Source organism: Vombatus ursinus, unplaced genomic scaffold (assembly GCF_900497805.2).
Source record: "Vombatus ursinus unplaced genomic scaffold, bare-nosed wombat genome assembly UNPS02014832.1, whole genome shotgun sequence".
NCBI lineage: Eukaryota > Metazoa > Chordata > Mammalia > Diprotodontia > Vombatidae > Vombatus > Vombatus ursinus.
In genome coordinates, this window is record NW_020954610.1 from 18,327,032 (window position 1) to 18,354,042 (window position 27,011).

Genomic DNA, 27,011 nt, shown 5'->3' on the forward strand with positions numbered 1-27,011 from the left:
CTCCACCAACAATGCATTAGTATTCCAATTTTCCCACATTTTCTAGGGCAGGAACTCTTTTTAGCTTTCTTTGTATCCCCAGGACTTAAGACAGTGCCTGGCACATAATAAGTGCTTAACAAATGCATATCTACCTGATTATTATGATTATGATTATCCCTAAAGTGGGATGGCTCTTAAATGTCAGTCCATATAATCTCATATCTAAATCTAATCGTTATATGTGAAAGTCCCAAATTTTTTAAAGTGGTATTTTATAATTTGTGGAAGAGACCTTCCCCTCTATAAAAGAACGACTGGAGAGGTCCCATATGGTATATATACAAACACTCTAGCTTACAGACAGTTACAGGATGATAAGCCTTCTGTCTGGTTGGAGAAGGTAGAGAAATTCACTTGGTTGACATTTTAAAGGTTAATGCAACAAAAAATAGGCCAACTAGTTGGGACCAGGTTGTGATATACTTGGTTGGAGATTATAGATTGAAAGCTTGAAGGGACCTTGTAAGCCCTGAGTCCACCCTCCTCACATTTTGCAGATTTTAAAATTGTGGCCCAGAGAACTTAGTGGATCTACCTGAAAAAACAAAGAGATGACCAGTAATGAGATCCCTCTCATTAGATCTTCATCTTAGAGCCACAGATCAACAGATGACTTGCAGACTTGAAATTAATTTTCCAGATTTAAGAGAGCTTCCCTCTAACACATTGAACAAAGACTGAACCTTCTATGAATATTACAACTCAAGAGATTTGTGCATACTCTGGACCTCAAAGATTGGTTAGTTGAGGCTATTATGACTGCTGGTGTCTGCCAGTCAGTTGACAAGCAGTTATTAAGCTCCTGTTATGTGCTAGGCACTGGAATTTAATGCATCCATCTATAAATTAAGATTAATGTTAAAATTTGATTAGACAAGAAATGGTGCTTAGTTTTATTATTTCACTTAAACCTTAAAGCACTATATAAATGCTATTATTATTTTATTGTTATTATTATCATTATTAATTGTGCTGCTTCATACCAAGTCAGTCTCCTGATTAGTGTTTGTCTTTTCTGGGCCACTTTTTATAACTTTTAAGAAAATATTTTGTAGTTCAAAAGAGACTGCATGTTGTTGTGGATAGAGAACAGGCCTTAAAGCCAGGAAGACCTGGTTTCAAATTCTGTCTCTGACACGTTCTTAGCTATATGTGACCCTCTGGGCAAGTCACTCGGCATCTCAGTGCCCTAGGCCATTTGTGAAGACTTTAAGTTTCAGAGAAGGTACTGACCTGCATTTGTAGAGGGAATTTCCTCACTGGAGAGTTCCCTGTACCAGTAAATTCACAAATGTAGTCCCTAGTCCCATCCCTATACTGCAGTTAAATGTGTACATGAGCAGTGGTTTGTAAGAAGTCCTGGGCCTATATGGACAGTAGATGAGGTGACAGGTAGCAGTGAGAACCTCTTTGGATTACTATTCTATCATTTCTTCAACCTCCAGTTTCTCTTTCTGTTTCTTGATGTCAGGCCTCCAAAACTTGCTGAGCGTTGCAGGGGATTAGGTCAAGTTCAGAATAATCTCCTATTAGCTCCCCTTCCCTTGAAAAGGACCCTAATTATGCCAAAGCAAGTTTAAGGCCCCATCTTTCCATCATTGCTGGGCCTGACTAGGAGTGAGATTGTGCCCAAGAATGTATTTTTGGCTGTACTTGTGCGTGACTGGTAGTGTATTTCACAAGTTCCCAATGATTATGCTACCTGTGGGATTTCAAAAGCAGAGTGGAGTGGGTAGTTCTATTCAGATATAAACATACCAAGCAGTATTGCTTGCCTTGAAATTGTGTTTGTCTTTATGTGGGTTTCCTGAGCCTAATTACAGAGCCAGGTCCTGGGCACCTGCCCCAAAATTGGGGTGGATGAATAATGAAGCATGGCGTATTTTCCCCTGTGCATGCTTTGCATCAAGTTTTTGGTGCACCTTTCTGAATGCTTCCTTTTATACTTCCCATCCTTAATACTTTTGACTGTCTACTGGCAGACACAAAGGAATTTTTCAGAGTCATCTAGGTAGGGAATAGACAATGAATTTTTCATCTTATGCACACTTTAGGTTTCTCTTTGACAAATTTTAACAAGGTCAAACAGCAATAGGTTAATGACACTTTTTTTTTAGCAGAAATATATTATCAACTTTGGAGTTTAGTTTGAATTACCTTTTGCCCCTTGATCCTTGCTAAGAGGGTGATTAAATACCCAAGAGTCCTAAAAGGCCATAGAATTTAATGAGTTTACTCACTCACTAACCTACATTTTCATCATGCTTAAGCCCATTGATGTGTTTTTTTTTTTAATTAAACCCAATTTAGGGTTGTTTTAGAATTCCAGTTAACACCAGAGATGAGAGTCTGTGGCTAATATTACAGCTTTCCCATTGGCTAAAGCAGCAGCTTCCTGGAAGGACTCAATTTCATTCTTATTTGGAGAGAGGAGGAGAGTATTGTCTATGGCATTTTAAAGCACAGGTGATAGTTGGTTTGTCAGGGTGGAAGCCCTTATACTTTTCCTCCCAGGGACCAGAATTGGGAGGAAATGATAATAATAGCAAGCAATCCCAGGAAAGTGATTTCTCAGGAAGGGGGGCGTTGAGGCAGGAGTGGGAGTTGGGGGAATTTCACGTGACCACATGGTAGGGACCTAAGACATCATCTAGTTTAACCCCCTTATTCTGCAAAGTACTTTTCCCAAGGTTACACAGCAAATTAGTGAGCAAGCCAAGAATAAAACCTAGGGCTTCTGACCTATTCTAGTTTACATGTCAGACCAGAAAATCACTTAGTGTGGTGTATTTCAATAATGGTTTGGAAACAATTACCATAATTTCTAAGGCTGTACTGCTTAAGGGACTTGATTGGTGACCTCCTTCAATTGTCCTAAGGCTGGTGGTAATCGCCTTGAACTAAGATGGATCCTTTTGTTAACAGCAGCCTCTTCCAGGACTTCTTTAGGGAAGCAAGAAAATATAACCACATTCCCAAGCCCAGGAGAGAAATCATGTTTAGAAAGTGGGTAGAAATTTCATGTTCCTCTTTATCCCATGTGACCCTAACAGAACTTGACTCTTGTATCCTCAAATAAACCTCTTATGTGACCCTCATAAAAAGTCACCACCACCCTTATTTTTTTATCCCGCTAGTGAAGAAGACTCAAAGTTTGTACTCCCTCTTTTTTCTGAGCAAGGGAGCTCCCCAGAAGAGGACCACTTTCTTTGTGCTGCAGGAATTTCTGTTGAACCTGGAGATTCTTGGTTGAGAATATAAGGTCGACTAAGTTGTCTACCCTTCCAAGGATCTGGAGAGAGCACCTCTTTTTTTCTTCTTCTTCAGGAAACTGGAGGGGAAAGCCCTTTATTCCTTTCCTAATACTTTTCCATTAAGAGGCAGAGTAACTTCACCATTTCTAGTCCAACATAGAACAAACCTATCAGATCTTGCTGGAGAAAGGGAAAGATGTCACCATATTTGCAGCTCACTTGAAGAGGCAGGCACAACTATTTTATACACCTACGCCTATGAGCAAGCCCTAAGTACCACCACCCCCCCCCCGCCATGATGCCTGTAACCATCCAGAAGGACAATCTAAGTACTTATGTCAAGTGTCTGCTGACTCATTTTGGGAAAGGTCAGGGAGAGAGTTAAGTCCTTTCTCCTCAGTGTTTTTTTTATCGTAAGTAGTACTTGCCTGTTTCATAATTAGGAAATAGTATAACTCTTGCATAATCATTGGTGAGTTAAAATTTACTAACAGTGAAATATTCAAAACAAATGGTTCTCTCTCAATCTCTCTCTCTCTCTCTCTCTCAGTTTGGAGATAGTATAGTTTACTTGTCAGATCTATGGAGAAGGGAAGAATTTATGACCAAACAAGAGATAGACAACATTATGAAATGCAAAATGGATATTGTACAAACAAAACCAGTGCAACCAAGATTAGAAGGAAAGCAGAAAACTGGGAAATAATTTTTATAGTTAGTGTTTCTGATAAAAGCCTCATTTCTAAAATATATGGAGAACTCAGTCAAATCTGTAAGAATATAAGTCATTCCCCAATTAATAAATGGTCGAAGGATATGAACAGGCAGTTTTCAGAGGAAGAAATTAAAGCTATCTATAGTCATATGAAAAAATGCTCTAAATCACTATTGATCAGAGAAATGTAAATTAAAACAACTCTGAAATGATCCAGCCATTTTGGAGAGCAGTTTGGAACTATGCCTGATAAACTGTGCATAAACATTGATCTAGCAATATCATTATTGGGTCTGTATCCCAAAGAGATCACAAAAAAAAGAGAAAAGGACCCACATGTACAAAAATATTTATAGCAGTGCTTTTTGTGGTGGCAAAGAATTGAAAATTGAGTGGATGCGCATCAATTGGAGAATGGCTGAACAAGTTGTGGTATGTGAGTGTAATGAAATACTATTGTGCTATAAGAAAAGATGAGCAGGTGGATTTCAGAAAAACCTGGGAAGACTTGTATGGACTGATACTGAATGAAGTGAGCAAAACCAGGAGAACATTGTATATAGCAACAGCAACATGTGTGATGATGAATTATGATAGACTCAGCTCTTTTCAGCAATACAGTGATCCAAGACGATTCCAAAAGACGTGATAGAAAATGTTAACTACATCCAGAGAAAGAACTATGGAGTCTGAAGGCAGATCAAAGTATACTATTTTCACTTTTTTTTGTTTTTTCTTTCTCGTGGTTTTTCCCTTTTGTTCTGATTCTTCTTTCACAACATGACTAATATGGAAATATGTTTAACATGATTGTACATGTATGACCTATATCAGATTACTTGTTGTCTTGGGGAGGGGAGAGGGAGGGAGAGAGAAAAATTTGGAACTCAATTTTACAAAAATAAATGTTGAAAACTATCTTTACATGTAATAGGGAAAAAATGCTATTAGGGAGGGAAAAAAAGAAAAGAAACTGCCCCTTGACACTTTGACTGACACTGACTCTATTTGTATGGTATGTTGTTTCAGTGCCTTACGGCGTGGGAGTCGATTATACCGCTGCTACAAGAGAAGCAAGAGACCAAATAAGTTCCTTCCAACAAAGAGACCTTTCTGTCTACACCAGTGCACAATGCCTCTCACTGGGAAGTCCACTTACTGACTGGCAAAACACCACCTGGTTAGGTGGCATTTGGAAACCAATCCACTGAAACATTTGTGGCTTTTTTTCTTGCTTTCTTTTTTTTTCCTCCTCAGTCCTTGACCCCATTCTTGTTTCATATTAATATTTTCTTCCACTGTGTATTCCTTCTCTATTTCCTGGTGGGACCCTGAGTGCCTGGTGGATTCTATATGGATTTCATCATCACTTATTAAAGGAGACATACTTCCATCTCTTGAAGGGACTTATGCAGTAGAATACGAAGAAGATTTCAGAGGAAAGGAAAAGTGCCACTGTCCCTGCATTCTAATAGGAGAGAATCTGGCTCCTGCTTTGTGATCCAGAAAGGAAGGAAGAACTTAGCGCCTGTACACTCCTTCCACATTTGCAATGGGATTTTTTGTGGGTGTTAGCTTGTCCTAGGTAAAAAAAGGTGGTGTTGACATTTCTGCCTAAAGTGCGTGAAGCAAGCATGGCCTAAAGCTGTGAATGTGGCATGCTGTCTGCTCGTGATGAGTAGTATTATGTATGTTGTTCCTTTTTGGTGATATGAAGTCAATTTAAATCAGCTGAAGTGTGTGTGTGTATACATATATATGTGTGTATACATAAAATATGTATATAAGCTTATATAGGTATATGTACATATATGTATACATATATACACACACGTATATACTGAGAGGGTCAGCAAGGAGATTAGATTTATACCATAGCCTTATAAAATTATTAATTGAACCTGTTTTTGGCATTAGAATCAGCGATTTGAAATTGAGTACCAAATGAAGAAGGTACCATTAATGCTCCCTGACATTCTTTGTATGTCCTTTTTTTTTTCCTTATTAAATGGAATACTGGTAGTGAATAAGGAATACGCAGTGCCCCAAAGCTGAGATATTAAAAGTGCTTTTAGGCTGAGGAGCACATCACATTCCTCCTGTATCTGCTTTGTGAAACTTGCCTTTAACACAGCTAAAGAACTAGTATAATATTTTCTACTGTGTAAATCAAATGTCAGTGTAGCTTTTGAAGGGTTTCTTATCTGAGACGGAGAGCTTTTGTTTTCTTATCCAGTCAGTCTAAATTTGTAAAAAAACAAACAAAAATAGTGCAGGTGCTCTCTATGAAGCACTTGACCTCCAGCCTTTCTCCTTGGTAAGGAAAGGCACTGTTCTTGAGGTCATGTGCTCAAAATAGAACCTCTTTTTTTTTTTAAAAAGCTAGCTAAGTTAGCCTTTAGATAACTTCAATAGCAACCAGTCCTAAGTATTCCAAGATTAGCTTTAAAAACAAAAACAAAAACAAAAAAATAAAAATGAGAAGTTCCCTTTCTTAAGAAAAACAGATCCTTTTTCCAGATCAGACTTGTACATCTTTGCAAACTGTATATTTTTCTTCCCTTGTTCCTCTAATGGATGTGTATGTTTTCTCTCACCTGTGGTTTTGTCCTTACGAAATCTAAGACAGGCTTCAAGTTAGCTACAGAATTTTCAGGAGCTAGATGCTCTAAAATATCACTTTATAAACAGAAATTAATATTTAAAATACTGGTCAACATTTACCAGGTAACATTTAAAGCAGTTAATTTAGGTTCAAAACCACTCCTGAATGACTGTCTGTAGTGTTTGTGTGTCAGATAATCTTAAAATTAATGTTGTTGGTTCATCAGTTAAACTGCTTGGTATGTTTTGGTCCTATTTTGCTGTGTCTAGTCCTTGTTTTGTCCAAGAAATCATGGGAGAAGTTTGTTGTTTTTTTTTTTTTTTTTCAGCCAAATCTTTGTCTCTTGGTACTGCCTACCCTGATAGAGCCCCATTAACATAATGCTTAAATCCTTTGATGTGAATTTTTACTTTGGTACATAGAGTTCTAAACAATATTTCTAAGTGAATGGCACCATGAATGGCAATTCAGCATATCATTCTACCTCTAAAAACCCATCTTTTTGATGCCGGGATTTTGTTATGTATCTGGGTCCTAGTTTGTTAGAGTTGATGTACATTTCATAGTGATACTTGACTCATCTTCTTTCATAGAAGTGAGAATACTTGAGATTGATTCAGTGAAAGAAAAAAAAATCAGTTTTGGAGAAAGCAAGGGCTTTCCTCCATGGAAGAAGTGCTCTTTAAAAATTAAGTTCTGTTACTGACTAGGAGGAAGGGACGTTGGAAAAAGAGCTGCAATAAGAACCAGTATCTGACCTCCTGCTATCTTGCCAAAGCATGACAGTGCCCCTGTGTGATGTAATGATGAGGTAGGGGGTTGGGAGGAGGGCTTCCTCAAAATTAGTTGTCCCTGGACAGGAAGGAGGGAAAAGCTATCCTTCCCAAGATCCTTCCCCCCTCTCATTTAGCTGAGTGTGGTAACAAGGGACTCTTCTCTGAAGGGATGTAGCAGTCTTTGGACTCCAGATTTTTTTCATTTTGATTTGGTCACTTTATAATGCACAAAAATGTAACATTTATACATCAGAATTTATCAGCTTCAGAATGCCAAGTAGAGACTAGAGAGAGGCAAGCTTTGCCCTAGCTACCAAGGGCATGTACCAATGAAACCACCACCAGCTACTGTGGAAAGATTTGCTCAGAGAGGCGTCTGTGTCCCTTTGATTTGGGAAGGAGTTTTCAGTGGTAAAATGAATAAGAAAGGCCTAGGAGCAGGGGTGGGGAACCTACCAAGGCCCTATGTGGCCCTCTAGGTTCTCAAGTGTGCCCTTTGACTGAATCCAAACTTCACAGAACTTCCTTTTACTAAGGGAATTTATTCTGTGAAGTTTGGATTCCGTTAAAAGGCACACTTGAGGACCTAGAGGGCCACATGTGGCCTGGAGGCCGAAGGTTTCCCACCCCTGGGTGGTCTAGGAGTCATAGTATAAAGGATAGATAACAAAGCCCCTCTTGTACTGACTGCCTCCTCCTTCCTCCAACTTCTCAAGTCCTTTACCTTTTCCCCCCTCCTAATCATAACTGTGCACCAAATGTTGTATTTTTGGTCAATACAGGGAATATTTTCATTTGAGATGTGTGAATTTGTGCCAAAGAGGTTTAATGCTCAAAATACCTTCCTAATGCAGGCCACCACTACCCTTTCCCCAAAGTCTCAGGCCTAATATGGCTATATCTCTTTTGTTGTTCTTTCTCTCCCCTACTCCTCACCTGACTTTTGTTTCCAGGAGTTTGGAGAAGACTGTCCTTCTCTAAGTAGAATAGTCATGCTGTGCAACAGAAAAGTTTAAGAGGACGATGGGTTCTCTGACCTGAGTTTCTAATTTTTCATTATCTACTTTAAAAAAAATCCTGATGACAGGAGTACATTTTATGAAATAAGATAGTCTTTAAGGACATATGCTGTAAACAGATTTTTCCACTGACTATCTTCATGGTTGTCTTAGTATAGCATAACCACACTAATCTGTATTTTTACCTTTCTACCATTGTATCAGAGATCAAATAGTCATTCCTCTATGGGGGGTGGAAAGAGGTGAAGGTGGAGATGAGTGGGAGAGAATACCATAAATGTCCAAATTTTCCATTGATTTCTCCAAAAAAGCATTATTTTTATTAATTAGGTCACTTATAAGGCTCTTTAAGATACTACTGTGGCTAAGCTCAACTCTCACCTTTCTTTTGATTCAACAATAGAAAAACCAGCATGTCTTTAGGGGGACCATTTTTAGTACATATAAAACAGGTTTCTTTTAGTGTGAAGTCATAGTACACCCAGATTTTCTAGACATTTTTGAAGTGGAGGCCATGTCCTGACCCATCATCAGCCCCTTCTCTATTTCCCTTTGAGAAAGGAGAGGACAGATCTTGACAGCCTGAGTGAGGCTGCCTTTTATCATGAGATGGCAGGAACTGGAAGAGGTGTGGCAGGGCCCTGTGTACATGGTCATAGGAGGAATTTCTAGCTCGGGCAGTTGAATAGAATAATAGTTCAGCCTGAATAGCACCCCAGACTTAAATTACCTGGTATTGCTACTTAGAACATTGAAGAGCTCAGAAACCACAGATAAATGATCTTTGTTCACATAGAAATTTATAGGCCCCCTCTGCTGGAGCTGGTGAATGGCATGAGTATGGTCTCAATGGTAGAAAACCCAAGGAAGGGAGGGCCATTATTAAGCAATGTGTAATTCTTTTCTATGGCTCTGGAAGGCCCTTCCTACTCACCCACTTTCCTTGCTTTAGAGGGCTTGAGTGTTGGAAGGAGGAAAGGGTGGAATTTGTCGCAGATCTAACTAGAATTAATGACTAGGTACAGAGCTACCCAATGAGGTCCCTTCACTTTAATGCTGACTTTCCCTCTTGTGCTTCTAAACTGGCTGACATACCAGCCCTAGGGATTCACCTACTCATGCCACCTCTATTGACTGTCCCATGGCAAGAAGGCAATTTTTCTTAGCTGGCTGCTCAAACTACTTTGCCAGGTCCCTGTTTCTTATGGGGAAAGTGTGCTCCAAAGTTTTGGATTAGCTTTCTCACAATGTACCAGGTTATACCATTCATCTCCTCTTACCTCTGTTTCTCCTAATTCTTAGGAATGGCAGGAGATTTTACCAATAAACTTTTTTTTAGGAACACAAGTCTCTTTTGTCTAAATCTGTATCTGGGCAGTGACATTATAGCAGTTCTTCCTATGTCCCTACAAATGATCTCCTTGTAAAGGGAAAAGAGTACCACCTGACGTCCCAACAAACCACTCAACAAAACAGGCTGCCCTTTGGCTTAAAAGTGGTTGACCAACCTAGAGATTGTGAAGCCTACAATCCTGGAACATTTGTTGTGCCATACATAGGTAGGCAGCATCTACACTGGGCAGATACACCCTTATGACAGCTAAGTTTCAACAACTTTTTAATCCTATATGTTAGAAACGTATTTTTGACACAAACATCCAGCCCTACTCAGTTTGGCTGATAAAACTACTCCAGATCATGATCACTGATATGAATAAGCCAGTAAATCAGTGTTTTAATCAACACTAAGTAGAATATCAGGTTATTTGTATAGTATAGATACAATTTACAAATATATCTTACGATAATGATCAGACATGGCACGAAATCAGCAAGTTCAAGTTGAGGTTTTCTGTTTTTTTTTTTTAGTGGTGCAAATTGCTAAATATTAACTGCACTCTTGGAAGCTGTGATGTATCCAGACACTTTGATGCTTCTAGCAGTGTTTTTTAAATGAGTATAAAGTCCTAGTTGTCTTCTATTTGAACAGTTGATACAAGATGACCAGTTGCCGCCTTTTCAAGAAATAAATTAAACTGGATCAACGGAAAACAAAGGGGCATAATGGGGACTATCCTTTTTTAAGTGGTATTTTAAAAATGTTAAGTGTTGCTTTTGCCAAATATATTTTTATTATTACCATGGAGGAGGGGAGGGGACGCCAGGGACCATAAAAGCATTGTTTCAAAATGTACATGGTTAACAATTTAGTGTATTTTAGGTATTTTTTAAATTGTAAGAAATATAGGATCAATACTGAAAATCATACTGCATGTTAGTCTTTTCAAGTCTATTTGATAAAAAGAAATTCTCAAATTATAACAGTATTAAAGACATGCCCTAATGCCATAAAGAGACTTTTTAAAATATCATGGACACGTAAGAACAAAGTTTTAGATCTGAATCCTACAGTTTCAGTGCCAAAAACAAGAAGTGCTGTTTTGGCTTGACTATTGAATGCTCTTTCCTTCTCATTTTTAGCAAAAAAAAGAAATAATTTGTTAAAACTGTGGGTGAAGGGTACTGCATATACATTTGTTCATTGCTGCCATTTGGCTTTCACTGGGTGAACCTGGGAACCAATGTTGCTACAACCTAGTACGTAATTTCCCTTTTGGTGGAGCCTCTAAGGTAAGGGTAGATCAGAGCACTTGACCTCTTAACATCCCCTTCGGCATTTTTCTTTTTTGCTTTCACTAAATAGGATCTGTAACATCTTCTGTTGCTTTGACCAAACTTTCAGAGTAACTACTACCAACAACTAAAACAGGTGTAAGGGGACAAGTAAAGGAGAACAACATTTCATTCTTTCCTGTCTCCTTCAAAATGGTGGGTAAGAAGAATGTTGGGGGTGGGAAGAGGAATCACAGTTAATATGATAAACTGTGACCCATATAGCTGTATTACTAGCTATACATTCTTGTATAACAAACCAGCATCTCTGAACAGTGATGTTTTGGGGCAGTGTAGAAGCACCCGATACCCAAGTGATCTTGGTTATGTCCATTGTACTTCCTATGTGCCTGTCAGTTATAAATGCATTGGGAAGATATATACATATATATCTCCTTGAAATAAATTTCTGCCAGCAGACTTTTGGATCTAGATTTTAACTGTTTCAGTAGAGGGATGAAAATTTTATTTAGGTTGTATCAACTGACCAGCTATCCAGACTATGTACTGTATTGCTTATTTCTGACTTTTAGGGGGAAAAATGTTTTTAAAACCCACTCGGATCAAAACTGTAGGGAATTTCCTCACTAAAAAGTTGTGGGGTTTTTTGTTTGTTTTCCTCTCTACCCCTGCTACCAATAAACCAAAACAAAAGCTGTGAAAACTTGTGAGCTTGGGAGAGCATGTGTATAGATTAGCTGTGAGCATGATTCAAACAATGGAGGGGTTTGTTTCCTGTAGATATCACACTTTAAACAGGGTGCCTCCCCCTTTTTCTTTGTTACCAACACCATGGGTGTGAAGTTTTGTTTACTTTCCAATGCTGGCACAAATGTGTTGGTTCACCTTTTTTCATATATCTGTATAGACCTATTCTGTTTCTTGTTTACTGTGGGATTAGTATTATACTATGAGATAAACAAAAATAATTTGTATTGCCTGATGAACTATTAGCTTGTAAATTTTTTTAAGTTTCTTTACCTCAATTAATTTAAAGGTATGGACAAATAAACATATAAATAAGACGCTCTTGTTAGCTTGAACATTTTGTTTTGCTTTCTGCTTTCTTTATAGAACTGAAAGATGGATCTTTCTTTTAGTTTCTTCCTTTAAAAAGAAATCAGTTAGCCACTTGTTCTTCCCTTTCACCTCCCTTCCCTTGCCTCTCCAAAAAACCCTCAAAGAAAAAACTGTGGTTCTTTTAATCCCTTTCCTCCCCACCTTCACCCTCCCTTCAGTTACTTTGCTAGCATAACTCCTCTGCTAGATGAGAATAATGTAAGCTATTTTACAGAACTAACACTAGTTAGTTTTCCCTAACTGTAACAAGCTGTATGACGTATGGCAACAACATTGAATTTAGTCTAAAGACCTGGACTCTAGTTCCAGCTCTGCCTCTTTCCAGCTATGTGACCTTGGAGAAGTCATTTAATCACAATGGACCAATTTTCTCACATGTAAAATGAAGCATTTAACAAACTTCCTCACTGAGTTGTTATGAGGATCAAATGAGAATGTATGTGAAAATGATTTGTTATTATAAAGTATTGCATACATATGAACATGTAATCCTTAAACTTTGACAATTTGATATGTCAACATCTAGGCCCCAAATATTTTAAAAATATATAATGATGATTATAGTAAGCATTTGTATGGTTTTTTAAAGTTTGCTGAGCACTTGAAAAATATCTCATTTTATCCTCAAAACATCTCTGAGAAGCATGTTCATTTCTTATCCCAATTTTGCAGATGAGGAAACTGAGACAGAGGTTAAGTGATTGGCCTGGGATTGGCCAGGGTCTCAGAGCTAGAAAGTGTCTGAGGTCGATTTGAGCATAGGTCATCCTGACTACAGGCCCAGTCTCTATTCACTGTGCCATGTAGCTGCCTGTGTTTTCCTACCTTTAAATAATAATACAAATCATTGTAGCCTGCTGAGAATGTTATCTTCAATTTTAATAACTGACTACAATTGAATTTAGCTCATTAATGGTGCCAATTTAAATTATAATTCCTTAGTCTATTTATATAGTGAAATTTCAGTTTAATATACAATTATATATACACATACATATTTTTTCCTGTTTTGAATACTTTTCTTTCTTGGAAATGCTGTTGTACTCGACAATAGCAGACTCTAGATTCAAACCAAGATCCTCTGACTCCATATCCAGAGAGGAATGGTCAAGAATATATGTATGAATAGAGATAGAAGACAAGTAAAAGGGATATTTTGGAGGTGGAATTTACAGTATTTGACAACTGATTGGGTTTGGGAAGGTGAAGAAAAGGGCAGAATTCATGATAATTTTGAGGTGGTTAACATTGGTGTCTGGAAATATGACTGGACGTTCAACAGACATAGGCAACTATGGAGAAAGGGCAGATGAAGGGAACAAAACATAAGTTCTATTTTTGATAGGTTGAGTTTGAGATGTCTATGGAACATCCAACTAGAGGTGATCAGTAGACAATGTTAATGTGGGTGGGATTGGAGCCCAAAAGAAAAAGTAGTGCTTGACAAATCAATTTTGAAGTCATCTCCATAGAGGTGTTGTGAACACAAGGGAGTGATGAAATCTCCAATATAATGTGTTGAGAGAAAAGAGGGTCCAGAACAGAACCTTGGGGTGAATTATGGTGTTATTTTAAATGTAATTTCTTTTCCTTCCTCTTCCTTTGGGATTTTGTCCTTTTTTTTTGAAGTGGGGAGAGATGGGGATGAAAAATAAAATGAAGAATATAAGAAATATTCTATGCCAGTTATCTTCCACCATAACAACAGAGATATTACGGGAGAAGTACTAGAGGTGGATTCATAAAACTGTAGCATTAAAGCTGAAAGGGACCTTGGCTGTTTAGTCCAAATCCCTCATTTTGCAGATGATGGATATGAGGCCTACAGAGGAGAAAGGTCTTGCCCAAGGTCACAGAGGTTGCAAGCAACTGCCATAATTCAAAGCCAGGTGTTCTGACTCCAAATCTAAGACTCTGGTTCGTGTCCTGGCTCTGACATTTACCCACCATGTGACCCTGGGCAAGTCACATAATCTCAAGGAGGTTAGGGTCAACTGTGATAATAATCTTTGCACAATCTACCCCATAGGGTGGTTGTGAGGAAAATGACTTAAAAAATCTGGTGCTGTATAAATAGGTGACAATGTGAACATCCCACAGGTCTGGATTTAGTTCAAGCTGTGGTGTATTTCTTAAAACATTTCTGTTGGTGTGGTCTTGTATCTCCAAAACAACAGAACAAAGACTCCAGGCTCTTGTATATGATTTTCATCTGTGTGGGGAACTCCCCAACAAATGCACACAGGTCTTTCAATTTACGGTCTTAGAAAGTTGCTTAGGATACTGGAAGGAGTTGAGTGACTTACCCACAGTATGTGTGAGAGGTGAGACTTGAATGTGGATCTTCCTGACTTCAAGCTGCTATGCTATACTTATCTTTATGCATTTATTTTTATTGTTCAGTCTCATTTCAGTCATGTCTGACTCTTTGTGACCCCATTTGGGGTTTTCTTGGCAAAGACACTGGAGTATTTTGCCACTTCCTTCAGCCCATTTTACAGATAAGGAAACTGAGGCAAACAGGGTTAGGTGATTTGCCCAGGGTCACACAGCTGGTAAGTAAGACTGGATTTGAACTCAGATTTTCCTGACTTCAGGCCCATCCTATCTGGGCCTGTATCACCTAGCTGCCCATAAGCATTTATATCTCCTTTTAAAAAAAACGAACCATAGCTACTTCAGAGTTTATGAAAAATAAACCTATCAGAAAAGTAGCCATTCTACCTCTCCCTAATTTTCTTCCTTGTCTTCCTCCTTAAACCCAAATTAGAAAGCATTTTCTCTCTTTCCAGATTCTCTATAGAACTTTGAATCTCTTCTTTGCCTCCATTATTTTCTCCCTAGAGTAATACTTAATCTACACTTCCCCACTCCCTACATCACCATGTAAGTTCCTTGAGCTTAGAGACTGTTTCTGAGCACCAACCTTGCACATAGCATAGACACTTGAAAGTCATTTATTGAATCAAATGGAATTCATTCACGTTTATTTATGTGCTCAAACACGGCACTCTAGGCAAATTACCATTTAGGAAAAATAGTCTCAGCAGATTAAACAAACAAACAAGCTATTTAAGCAAATGCCTCAAACTACAGAACATTTTTGTATCCCTGACGCTCTCCCTTACACCCCTCCTTCTAGACTAAATTTTTGACAGACTAAAATGTCTCTTTGGACCTATTGGCATGATTGGCAGACTGCAATCCCCATTTTATTTTGTTCATTTAATTTAAAAAGGCCCTTTATAATGCAATCATGAATTAAAAAAAGGTGACCCAAAGAGCCTTTCATGGAAATTTGATTTTTTACAAAGAAATGAACACCCCCAAAAGCTAAGCAATAGCTACCTGAAGTGCTGTAGCTGATGCAACCATTGGGAAGATGACAACTAGCTTGTTCCTAAGGTTTTGTCTACCTTTATTTTTTTCAAATGTTGCTTCAATCTATGACAAGAATTTTGGAAAAGAAAAAACAAAACAAAACAACAAAACTTCCATGGCAACTAATCCTGGATCTAAAAGGACTGGGAAGCTGTACTTTTGGTTTATTTCTAGCATATGGGCCTGAAGCAGGGGCAGCCAAGAAGGCTATTTCTGGATAACCATCTACAGCATGGTGGAGGGGTCTGAGCACCAATCTATGATCTAAATCCTCATAGGAGAGTTTTGAAATACCCCAAAGTTTTGATATTTCAAATGCCTTTCTTGGGGAAGTTATCTGTGTCACCAACAATATCTGGCAACTTCTTTGTGAAATTAATTTTTAAAATAGAAGTTTCCTCCACCAGTATAGGGTTTCTCCCACCCGGTATGGAACCCTTTGAAATAGCTGGTTCATGAGGCAGAACCCAGATGGAACTCTAGTTTTTGTTATCAACTTCCCTGATCCAGCCACTTCTCTTCATGCAGAATCCACACCACAGGTGACTCCATTTATGGGTTTTAGGGACATCAACTCGGTCATTTCTCAGTGATCTCTCCTTGCTTGCAGGCCACAACCCTGTTGAGTTTGAGGGGGTGGGATGGAGAGATAGGAGGAGAGAGGGAATTGACAGAAATGTTAACAGCAGTAAGGGTAAGCCACCAAAACAAGCCATTCCCAAAATATTGCTTTCCATCAAACCAAAGTTCATGGTGCTGGGGTGGTGTGTGAATGGGAAATTGACCACATATTCACTAAAGATGTGACAGAACTTAAAAAGAAGGACAAAAACAGGAGAGAAGACACCTTGGAGGGAGGCAATAGCAGAGGTTTAGGAGAAGGCAGTGATCATTGGTGAGATGTGCCGTGCACGTCAGAAAATGAAATTAATCACCCTTGGAGGACAACTTTCAAGTGCTTAAGGAAGTCTGCCAAAAACTCGATCCAACCGCTTCTTCCCTCTACTCCAAGTTTCAGCATCTTCACCCAGATCAAGCGGCCAAGATCAAGGTCTCCTCTCTCAGTCCCTTTAACCATGCCTTTGTTACTTCACTACATAGATCCCAACAGGGAAGCCCAAGTTCTTCCAGGCACTTCTGGCTAGGAAACTACAGTCTGGGCCACCCTGCCGGAGTTTCCTTCTGAAAAGGAAGCTTGATAAAGAATATAAAGAGGTCTTTTGCCAGCACTGAAATGTTGAGTTTGGGACTGGGCTGAAGGCAGAAATGATAATAGATTTAGATCAGGAAGTGGCATTAAATAAGTCCCATCCCCTCACTTTACAGATAAGGAAACGGAAGCCAATAATTTATTCAGAGTCACACAGATTGTAGCCAAGTTTTGGTTTAGATTTGAGCTGTCTTCGAATCCAGGATTCTTTCCACTCTACCATGTCCTCCTTAGGCCTTGCTCAGTTTCCTCTAAAAGGACAGCTTTACTGGAACACCCTCTTCCGTCTCAGCAAAAATATACCATGTATGGAGCTGAATAGCAGGACCTTTGTGACTGGGGTCAGATTAGATACCCCCATTGGGTTCTGATGAAGTGGTTCTGGGGGATTTTTTTTGACTCTACCTAGTCTATCAGCTATCACTGTGGCTTCAACAATGGCCATCCAAAATTGGTTGGTGTCTCTGCAACAACGAATTAAATATATATGTGCAATGTTGTTGCAAAGAAGTCTAGATCCATGGAAAAGTGTGTCAACTTCCTTTGTGCAAAGAGCTCTATCTGGGTTGGTTAGTTTTAGATAAATCCTACTGAACCAAATACTTTGTGACATGTCATCATGTCTACAGATAGATATGGGTATGTACATATATATGTATGTATAGATAGACATACATCTATATGGAGTAATATAACTGTGTGTAATATATAAAAATATATAATATAAAATATATAAAAATCTCCCAGTTATTCTGTCAGCATTGTTGACATAGAGTGAATGCTGAATTTGGAGGGGCATAGGCATGGGCAAAAATTCCAGCTCTGCTACTTAATGCATGACTTTGAGAAATCACTTCAGCCTCCTGGTCCTCAGTTTTCTCATCTCGGGGGCAGATTATTGAGCTGGGAAGGCCCTTTGAGCTTTGAGTCTATGATCCGATTTCAGTTTATGCCTCGTATCAGCTTAGTGCCCTGGGCTGCAATTGCATGTCTTCACCCAGCTCTTTTTACCTTTTGCCAGACAGTGGGTGAACTTTGTAAACGAAATTGCTTAAGCATCCCTGGAGTACCTACCTGACCACACAGCAGGTGGTTGTATTGTGCTGAGCTTGAATGTCTCATTTATTTTGGTGGGGGCTGGGAGGGCTATAATGACTACTGGGAAAAGAAAGAACTTTAATATACTGGAAATAATAATAGTAAATGTTAATCAAAGTGAATTTTTGTAGCAATCCATAATTTACACTATATTTTCACATATATTATCTCATTTGAGCCTTATAGCCTCTCTTAAGGAATAACAAAAAATATAATAGTAATTGATACTTATACAGCATTTTAAAGTTTTCAAAGCACTTTATACACAATCTCATTCAAGCTTCACAATCATCCTGGGAGATAGGTGCTATAAGTAAAATACTACTCCCAATTTTTGGATGAAGATGCTGAATATAAGTGACTTGTTAGAGTTTAGCTAGTAAGTGATAAAGCCAGGGCTGGAATTCAGGTCTCCTGATTTTTAATCCAGTATTCTGCGGGAGAGGAGGTGGAGATGATGAAGTTTTACAAAAATTTGTGGCACACAATGGGGAATAATATACTTGACTGTTCAGAAAGCCAACTTTTTAAGGTGAAGAGAGCTTAGGTAGGCACATGTCTGTATTATACTTAGTCTACAATTTTGTTTGGAAGATTGGAAGGCTGACAATCCAGGTGGTCCCAGGGCGAAGCTACTTAACAACAAATGCATCACAAAACAGGCAAAACAACCACAGGATTGGAGGCAGCCAACAGCATCTTCAGGTACTTGGAAGATAGTTATAACAGAGTCTATAATATAGACTTGAGACCTGAGACCTAGCTCTGTCCCTTATTAGCCCCCTGACCTTGGCCAAGCCACTGTGCCTCTTTAAGACTGTTTCCTAATCTGTTAAAGGGCACTAATAACACAAACTATTGGGCCAACTAGGTATTGCATAGAATAGAGCACTGGGCCTTGATACAGGAAGACTTATTCAACTCGGGCCTCAGACACTTACTAGCTGTGTGAATCTAGGCAAGTCACTTAACTTCTGTTCACCTCAGTTTCCTCATTTGTAAAATGGAGATAACAATAGCACTTCCCAGGGTTATTGTAAGGATAAAATGAGATATTTGTAAAGTGCCTGGCACAGAGTAAGCACTGTGTAAATGCTAGCTATTATTATTAACTTCTTCACTTTCCTCATCTTCACAGATGAGGAAACTGAGGCCCAGGTAATGACTAGCTCAAAGTCACAGAGGTCAAAAGCATCAGAGGCAAGATTTGAACCTAGGTCCTCTGGTTTAGAGCCAGTGCTCCAGCCCTGACTCTTCTCTCAACTCTAGTCTCTCATTTCAACTGTTTACTGGTTCTATTACCTGGATGTCCCACCAGTATTCCGAACTCAGTATGTTGAAAACTGAATTTATTTTTTCTCCAAAGCTTGCCCCACCCCAGTTTCTCTATTGCTGTTGATGGTGTCTATAATTCATCCACTCTCTCAGGCTCAAAACCTCAAGTGTTATCTTTGACCCTTCCCTCTAGCTTTACTCCCATGTCCCATGCCAAATCTTGTCAGTACTGTCTCTCGCAACATCTCTTACTCTCCTTTTTGTTCCTACTGCCACCACCCTAGTCCAGATTCTCATTAACTCCTATCCAAGCCATTGTAATAGTCTGGTTGTACCCTTTTCAGTCTTGCCTCACTAAAAGCTATCCTTCACTCTGGATGCCAGATGAATTTTCTTTATGCAAGCCCTAATCATACACCTCCATCCAGTACTCAGAACTTCAGTGACTCCATTGCCATTAATTTAACAAATTAGAAATCCAGAGACCTCTGTTACTTGGCATCAATCTACTTTTTCAGCTTTATTTCACCCTTTTCCTTCCTCCACTTCATCTGTTCTATACTTCAACAAAATTGGACAACTTACCTTGTCTTATATACTTCTCATGCTTTCTTGTCTCTTTGCTTTTGTTTACTTCTTTGCACCCAGAATTAATTCCCCTTCCCACATCACTTCATTTTTAAATGTTGAAATATTGCCCATCCTACAAGACAACTAAAATGCCACCTTCTCCCCAAAACCTTCCTTGATCCCCTCAGTCAGAAATTATTTTTCTCTTCCATAGGCATAAATTAGGACTTCGCTTTACATGGCTCTTATATATATTTATTATCTCCTGTGTATCCTGGTTACTTGTGTATGAAGGACATGTATACATATGTATGTATATGTTTATGCACACACACCCACACATTAGATTATCAGCTCAATGACGGTAGGGACCATGTCATTCCATCTTTATATCTTCCCCAGTGCCTACTGCAATACTCTACATATATGTTAAATATTGTCCATGTTTGATACATTTTTGTTGAACTGAATTGAATTGGGAAAATATTGAATTGAATATAGAAGATAAGGTGAATAAATGGAGCCAGTCTCAGATAGAATGTTACCCTTGGGTACCGAAACTTTTAAATGGGAGACCACTCCCAAGCTTTTAATCTGCCATTGTTTTAGCTCCAGAATTAAGGGGAAAAGATCTGGTTCTGAAGTCCATTTTCCCAAATCCAGCAGACCTCAAATTCTGCTCAGTTTAATTGAACTTATAATTTGATGTACAGAGCACTGTGGAAGACACAAGTTTAGACAGGACACGATCCCTAGTCACATAGTCTACTTAGAGATGACATGTATATAAATAAAAGAGAAAGGATATTAAATGAAGGATTAGAAATATCTAGCAGATTTAAAATTAATCTGACTCCTATTCCTCAGGACAATTCAGTATTGGTAGGACCAAATAGGCCACAAAAATGTCTGTTTGTTTAAGGAAATTTGTTCTTATTATTCCTTCCAGAAATTAACTGTTCATTTTTATGTGATTAAGCTAAGGAGATGATGGTGATCAGCTATCATTTTCTCAGCTCTGAAATGGAAGTCAAAGAGCTTCCTAACTTCGAAGTTAATATTGCTTCTGTGATGCCACAATACCTTGCCTCTAATTGCCTTGGCCATTCTTTCTCCCTTTGAGAAGATGAGTTGTTTCAGGATTCAATATCATTATTAAACTATAAAATCTGCAAGGGTAGGAATTGTGTCTTGATTATCTTTGTGAGGAGGCACTGTGTCCTCATCTGTAAAATAATGAGGGGGTGGGGTGAACTAGCTGACTTCTGAGGGCCCTTCTAGCTCTAAATCTATGCTCCTTCTAATGAGTACCCCAAATCATGATACCTGAATGAACATCGGGTACATCATGGACAGCCACCTTAGAATGAATGCTAGAGCAGACCCAATGCTTTGGCAATTTGAGGTTAACACATTTTGTTCAGGGCTGGTGTGGACAAAGGAGGTACAGGGAATGGCGAACCTCAGTAAAGGTCTAGAATGGGAAATGGTACATATTCACTGTATCCAAGAAAGAGTCAACAGTTTATGGCAGGAAGCCCAGACAGTTAGTTAATATGTTTGATGACAAATAGGCTTCTGTTCTTCTTGGAAGGGTTGTTAGTTATTAAATGCAGGGAGGCTATTAAATGTAGCCACTCTTGAGGAAGGCTGAAGATGGGTGGGAGGAAGGTGGCAGAGCCAAAGAGAAGAAATATTTTTAGTTCTGGAAGGACAAGCCCAGCAGTAAGATCCCATACTGGACTATGACCCTTAGATCAGAATTCTACAGAGTTACCTGCAAAGGAAACCTGCTCCATGGAGAAGCCACACATCCCAAATTAGTGGGCATTTTTTTTAGTCCATGGACAATTTCAGGAGGGCTAAAGATTTCACAGATTCCCCCTACTCTTGCTTCCATCCCTCTCAGTAAAAACCTCCCTTCTCCCCTTTCTGCCCCGGGAAGAATGGAACTGCTTGGGGTGAGGCACTAATGAGAGGATGCTTCCTTCTTATTCACCTTAATACTTATTAAACGTACCTCTGATTGCTCAACAGCAACCCTGTAAATGATTAATTTGGGCCAAGAACCAGAAAGCAGCCCCAGGACCCTGGCTGCACTCTTGTTACCATTTGAGAACCACTGTTTCAGAGTAAGGTTTTTGTAAGATAGGAGGACAAAAAGGAAAGAATCACCCCCCACCCCCTCTACTCCTTCCTTTGGCCAGCCAGGCAGTGTTTCACAAGTGTTTTTATAAGTGAGTGTTGTGTATCTCAGTATGACTAATCCACTCACAAGAGACCTTGGTCCAGTAGTACAGGGGGACACAGACCTTATGAACAGAGGTTATCAAGTACTAGGCCACCAAATGCTGTGTTTAAGGAAGCCTGGATAATTCAGGGGAAGGAAAGAGACTCCTAAGGCAGTGATTACCAATCAGATGATATGAGCCAAACTAAGCTTAAAAAAAAAAGGAAGAAAAAGAAAAATCCTCAGTGTGATTAAAAAGGGTTTCTTTACACTTATCCCAGCATCTGATTTCAAGGAAGTAGAACTGGGATCCTCTAAATAACTTTTCATTTCCAAATGACTAGGCTGAGTCTGTGGTTTTCAATTTATCACTTGTCTTAGTGGGAAATTCCTAGGTTGCCATATTTTCACTTTGGGGTTTTTGTGGGGAGGAAAGCTGTATTCAACTTTTTCCTCTTGAGGCAACCTATCCAGGACTTTATAAATGGGATGAGATAAATGCCCCTTTTCCCCAGAAATCCCCTGGAGATGAACCTATCTCCATCGCTCTCAATGCAACAATAGCAGCACCAACAGAACAGAACACACAGTGACTCTTACCCAATGGGGATGATACTCAAGAAGGCAAGGAAGGATGATAGGGCAAAGCAAAAGCCAGTGAACTTATCCATGGTGAGCTGATAGATCTCATTGAATGTTGTGGATGTCACCACCCCAGTGAGGGCCAGTGCCAGCTGCAGTATCACAAACACCTTTCCTGTAGAAGGGACAGAAGGGTCATTGAGAATGACTTTATCGGGACATCTCATTCTACTCTGGAACTTAAGACAGCTTCTATGGAGTCCTTCAAAATGTTCCCTCAACTCCTAGGCAATCACAATCTATTTCTCCCAGTAAGCTTTTTTTCTGGATTTCTTTGGATTTTCTGGAGACAAGTTGGTAACAAAACCAATAATGGGACTCTCAGTCTTTCTCACTCTTTCTTGGGCTGTATTGACCAATTTGATTCTTACCAAACAGTATTTGTGCACTGAAGGACGTTTAGTTTGCCCTCTCTATTCTATCCCATCTTTTACTGGAAGCCATCCCCAACCTATCTTAATTCTAGTACCTTCCCTCTCTTAATTATCTCCTATTTATCCTATATGTAGCTTATTTGTATATATCTGTTTGCTTTCTCCCTCATTAGGTTGTGAGCTCCTTGAGGACAGACACTGTCTTTTTGCCTCTTTTTGAATCTCCAGCATCAAGCATGTAGTAGGAACTTAATAAATGTTGATTGATTGGTTGGTTGCCAGCCAACAGCCAGCAGTAAGCACTGCCTACTGGCACAACCCCATGAATTCTCCAAGACCTTAGAGCATACCCTGGGCTTCCCCATTCTCCAAACCAGGCCAGGTTATATAAGAGCAGAAATAATCCATAGTCAATTTCTCCTCACCATAGGAAGATCCCTTTATAAGCTTGGACAGTGCTGATCGGATGGTCGTTATTGGGATGAGAGCAAACAGCATGACAGCCCGGGCTGCAACGTGACCAAACGAGAAAAATTAGTGAAGCCTGACCTTGTCTGTCTAGAGTCACAGCCTTCTCGCCAGAGTTCAGTGTTGACCCAGTCATCGGTGCCTGTCCTTAAGGACTGATCTGCTAGGAAGCTGGGTGGGGTCTGTGCCTAATCCAGCTGGCAAGGCACCTGAGGCAGCTTTAGGTAAGATGATGGAGCAATTCTCCTCGTCCTCGTCAAGAACAATAACAAGTATGCTCCTTCCCTCCTTCTCTACTTGGATCCAGTGAAAAACAGCACTTGGAGGAGCTGCTAGGAAATGGCTCTTTTTTCATGGATCAGAAGCTGGTGCTGGATCATAGAACTAGAGCTGCTGGAAGGGATCTTAGAGGTCCAATCTCCAACCTCCCTCATTTACAGTGGAGAAAACTGAGATCTAGAGTCTTAAGGGACTTCTCCAAGGTCACTCAGAAGGGGTGGGGGTGGGGTGAAGAGCCAGGATCATACAACAGGATGATTAATTTAGAGTTTGAAGGGTCCTTAGAAATCACCAAATCCACTGCCCTTATTCCTCAAATAAGGAAACAGAGACACAGAGAGATTAAGTGATTTGCCCGGGGTGACACAGCTAGTAAGTATCTGATTTAGGATTTGCACTCAGATCCTTTGATTCCCAAACCAACATTCTTTTTCCACTGTGCTACAATTACATTTTGGATTAAAATCTGCTTTTCATACATCCAGGCTACTTTTCCTGGTGTTTTGAGTCTAATGGAAGTTGCTCTCAGCAGCAGGTCAATAGGTCTCTGAGAACTGTCCTTGAGGACGAGAGAGAAGGGGGACTTGAAAGAGAAAGGTGGGGGAGGGGACCAGAGTTAAATCCTTGTCTTCTCCCTCAGCCAGTTGGGGAGTAGCATCCCCCAAAAACCAGTTTCTTGCCATTGAAGACCTGTCTTCAGGGAACAGGTCCCTCTGTAGATAAAGCCCCTTCCCATCCTTTCTCCCAGTGCTTTTCACTCTGTCCTTTTTCTCTTTCCTAACTGAAGAGGGCAGCCTCACTGTGAAGCTATATGGTACTTCATCAACATATTTTCAGGAAAACAACGAACACTAGCCACTACACTTAGTCCACTGTTTGTGAAAGGGAAAGGAGAGAAAAGGGTGGGGAGACAGTGTGATTTGATGGAAAGACTTAATGGTTCAAAATCAGAACACTGGGGGATTGAAATCCACCTCTGCTATTTCCTAACTGAGGGATCTCAGGCTAGTCCCTTAATCTCACTGGATCTCAGTTTCCTCATCTGTAAAATGAGGGGCTTGGATTCAATGGCATCTAAGGTCCCTTCCAGCTCTCAGTATACTCCAAATATGTCATCTAAACATTTATGAATACAAGAAATGATGTTCATATGAATTATCATAAGTGCATATCCCTTTTAAAGTATGCCCAAACTGCTCTCAGCATAACCAGTCCTTCCCTCTGATTTTTTTAATGTAAAGCCTCATGTGTGCATCTTCTTCCATCTGCAAGAAGCCTTGGGAAAACATCCTCAAAAGGCTAGAGGTATGAGCTGCTCATGGAAACCCTGATGGGTTAGGGATGGCAATGACACAGAGTCCATTTATGAAGAAAGCAGGCAAGGGCAGGAGTTAGATATAGATCCAGCAAGTGTCATCCTCATGTGATTACTAACCCCTTGCCTCCCCCACCCTCTCTCTATCACTCACCATCCAAACTTTATCACAGCTCAAGTCCCATCTTTCCCATGAAGCGTTCAGAGATCTTTTCTTCTGAACTCATAGCACCTCTTATCTCTATTAGTCATCTTGGCAGTCAATCAGTTCAGTTTAGTCATTTTTCAGTCATGTCTGACCCTCTGTGACCCCAATTGGGCTTTCTTGGCAAAGATACTGGAGTGGTTTGCCATTTCCTTCTAAACTTGCTCTATAGGATTTCTTTCCCATGTGTTAATCTTGACTCTAAAATATGAATCTAGAAGCCCTTTTAGGGCAGGTCTGACACCTCTTCTGTATTTCCCACTGCCCAACCAGCTCATTTTACAGGTGAATAAACTGAGGCCCAGAGAAGTTAAATAATTTGCTAATGGCTACATGGGTAGTAAGTAACAGAGCTGGGATTTGAACTTAGATCTCCAGACTCCACTAACCCCCTTTCTACTGTTTGAATCAGAAACAGCCAAACTCACCAATATAGAACATGTAGGTTTCCTTCACAAAGGTCAGGAGCAGTGAGCCAGCTCCAAAGGACACCATCCCTATCATGATCATGGTGGTGTCCCGGCAGCACCTAGAAAAGACCAGGACTCCCAGGAAACTGGTGATGAAGATGGTATAACCAGATGCCATCCCATAGCCCACCTGCACGTGGTTCCAGCTCAGTGGCTCCCTTAACACAAAAAGGGGCATCACATCAACTGTACCCACCACTGCCAAATCATAAATGATAGCCCCTGCAAAAAGCAAAGCGATGATAGCTTTTCGAGGCTCTCCCTTCCCCAGGGAAGGAAGCTCCACCACCCCTCCCTTTTTCTCTGGATGGTCAGGGTCCAGAGTGCGGTAAGTGCCAATGGTCCCAGATACAGTGTCCACTACACCAAAGGCTTTACTGGGTTTGACCTCGGGCTCTGGGACCTTGAGGACAAAGAGACTATAGAGGAACGCAAATGTGGCACAGCCTACACTAGAGACAGCAAGGATGACGCCTTGCCGGTTGCCCACTTGAAGCAAGTTGAAGAGGTGACCGGAAGCAATGCTCCCACAGAAGCCTGCCAAACCCAATATCAAGTCAATGATGATAAGTCTCACAGAGCGACGGCCCTGAGAGGAGCTCAGTGAGCCCAGGGCCATGACACCAGACCAGAAAGCTGTGAAGCCCCCTGAGAGTCCTGCCAGGGCTGCAGCCCCATACATCACTTCTACTGGCCAGTCCAAAAGGATCTTCAGCAAGAGGAGGAGGCGGGAGAGGAGGTAACCTAAGAGGGGTACGCAGATGGAAATTTTCCGGTTGTAGCGGTCGCTGAGCCACCCCAGTCCATAGGCTGACAGCAGCGGGGTGAGGCCCACCACAAGGTTGTAGATGATGTAGAAGTTGGAGATGGCTTTCTGCTGAGCATCCTCATTGGCCCCCCTGGGGCTGGAGGAATTGGTGTGGTTAGAGAAACTGGAAAGGTTGTAGTAATTCTTGACTACCAGCAGCAGCCCCGCATCATAGAAGGAGGCAGCTACCTGGGCTGAGGCCACCACTGGTTCAATCCAGGTCCTCATCACTCCTGTCTCCAGACAGCTCCTCCTCGAGTCCTGGTCCATGGTGGCCAGATCCTCACTGAGAGCTGGGGTCCTGGCAACAAGTGTTGGGAGTTTAAGGGAATGAAGGGAAAGAGACCTGTTGTGGCAGCAGGGAAAATCTCATAATTTGTTACCTTCCAAAGGAGAGATGATTGAAGTTCAATGAAATGGGGGGAAAAGGAGGGAAAGAGTCAGAGACAGGGTCAGAGTCAGAGGTAGACACCGATGGCAAGAGTGACTCTCTCTAGGGTGTGGGTGTGTGTGTGTGTTGTA

General features: G+C 40.3%; 2 protein-coding genes across 2 annotated transcripts in view; one reads left to right on the top strand and one right to left on the bottom strand.

Moving 5' to 3' along the window:
* The window catches only part of SNX30 (sorting nexin family member 30), a 161,308-nt gene extending 153,428 nt beyond the window's left edge, over nucleotides 1-7,880 (top strand). Inside the window, exon 9 of the mRNA XM_027839060.1 lies at nucleotides 5,041-7,880. Coding sequence (XP_027694861.1) covers nucleotides 5,041-5,100 — 60 coding nt within the window. The 3' untranslated portion in view covers nucleotides 5,101-7,880. The remainder of the gene's footprint in view (nucleotides 1-5,040) is intronic.
* Nucleotides 7,881-14,964: 7,084 nt separating this feature from the next.
* Nucleotides 14,965-27,005, bottom strand: SLC46A2 (solute carrier family 46 member 2). The gene is made up of 4 exons (XM_027839684.1): nucleotides 25,640-27,005; nucleotides 23,370-23,453; nucleotides 22,529-22,685; nucleotides 14,965-16,164 (listed from the first exon to the last, which is right to left on the bottom strand). The coding sequence occupies exons 1-4, from the start codon at nucleotides 26,757-26,759 to the stop codon at nucleotides 16,125-16,127; spliced, it is 1,401 nt and encodes a 466-aa protein (XP_027695485.1). The 5' UTR covers nucleotides 26,760-27,005; the 3' UTR covers nucleotides 14,965-16,124.
* Between the last annotated feature and the right edge of the window lie 6 nt (nucleotides 27,006-27,011).

Bases quoted from the DNA above. Each gene is read 5' to 3' on its own strand.
- SLC46A2 (XM_027839684.1), bottom strand. From the start codon at position 26,759: ATGGACCAGGACTCGAGGAGGAGCTGTCTGGAGACAGGAGTGATGAGG. The intron at 22,686-23,369 runs GTGAGGAGAAAT...TCCCTTCTACAG, and splicing joins TATAAAGGGATCTTCCTATG to GAAAGGTGTTTGTGATACTG. The intron at 16,165-22,528 runs GTAAGAGTCACT...CAAACTCAACAG, and splicing joins TTGAGTATCATCCCCATTGG to GGTTGTGGCCTGCAAGCAAG.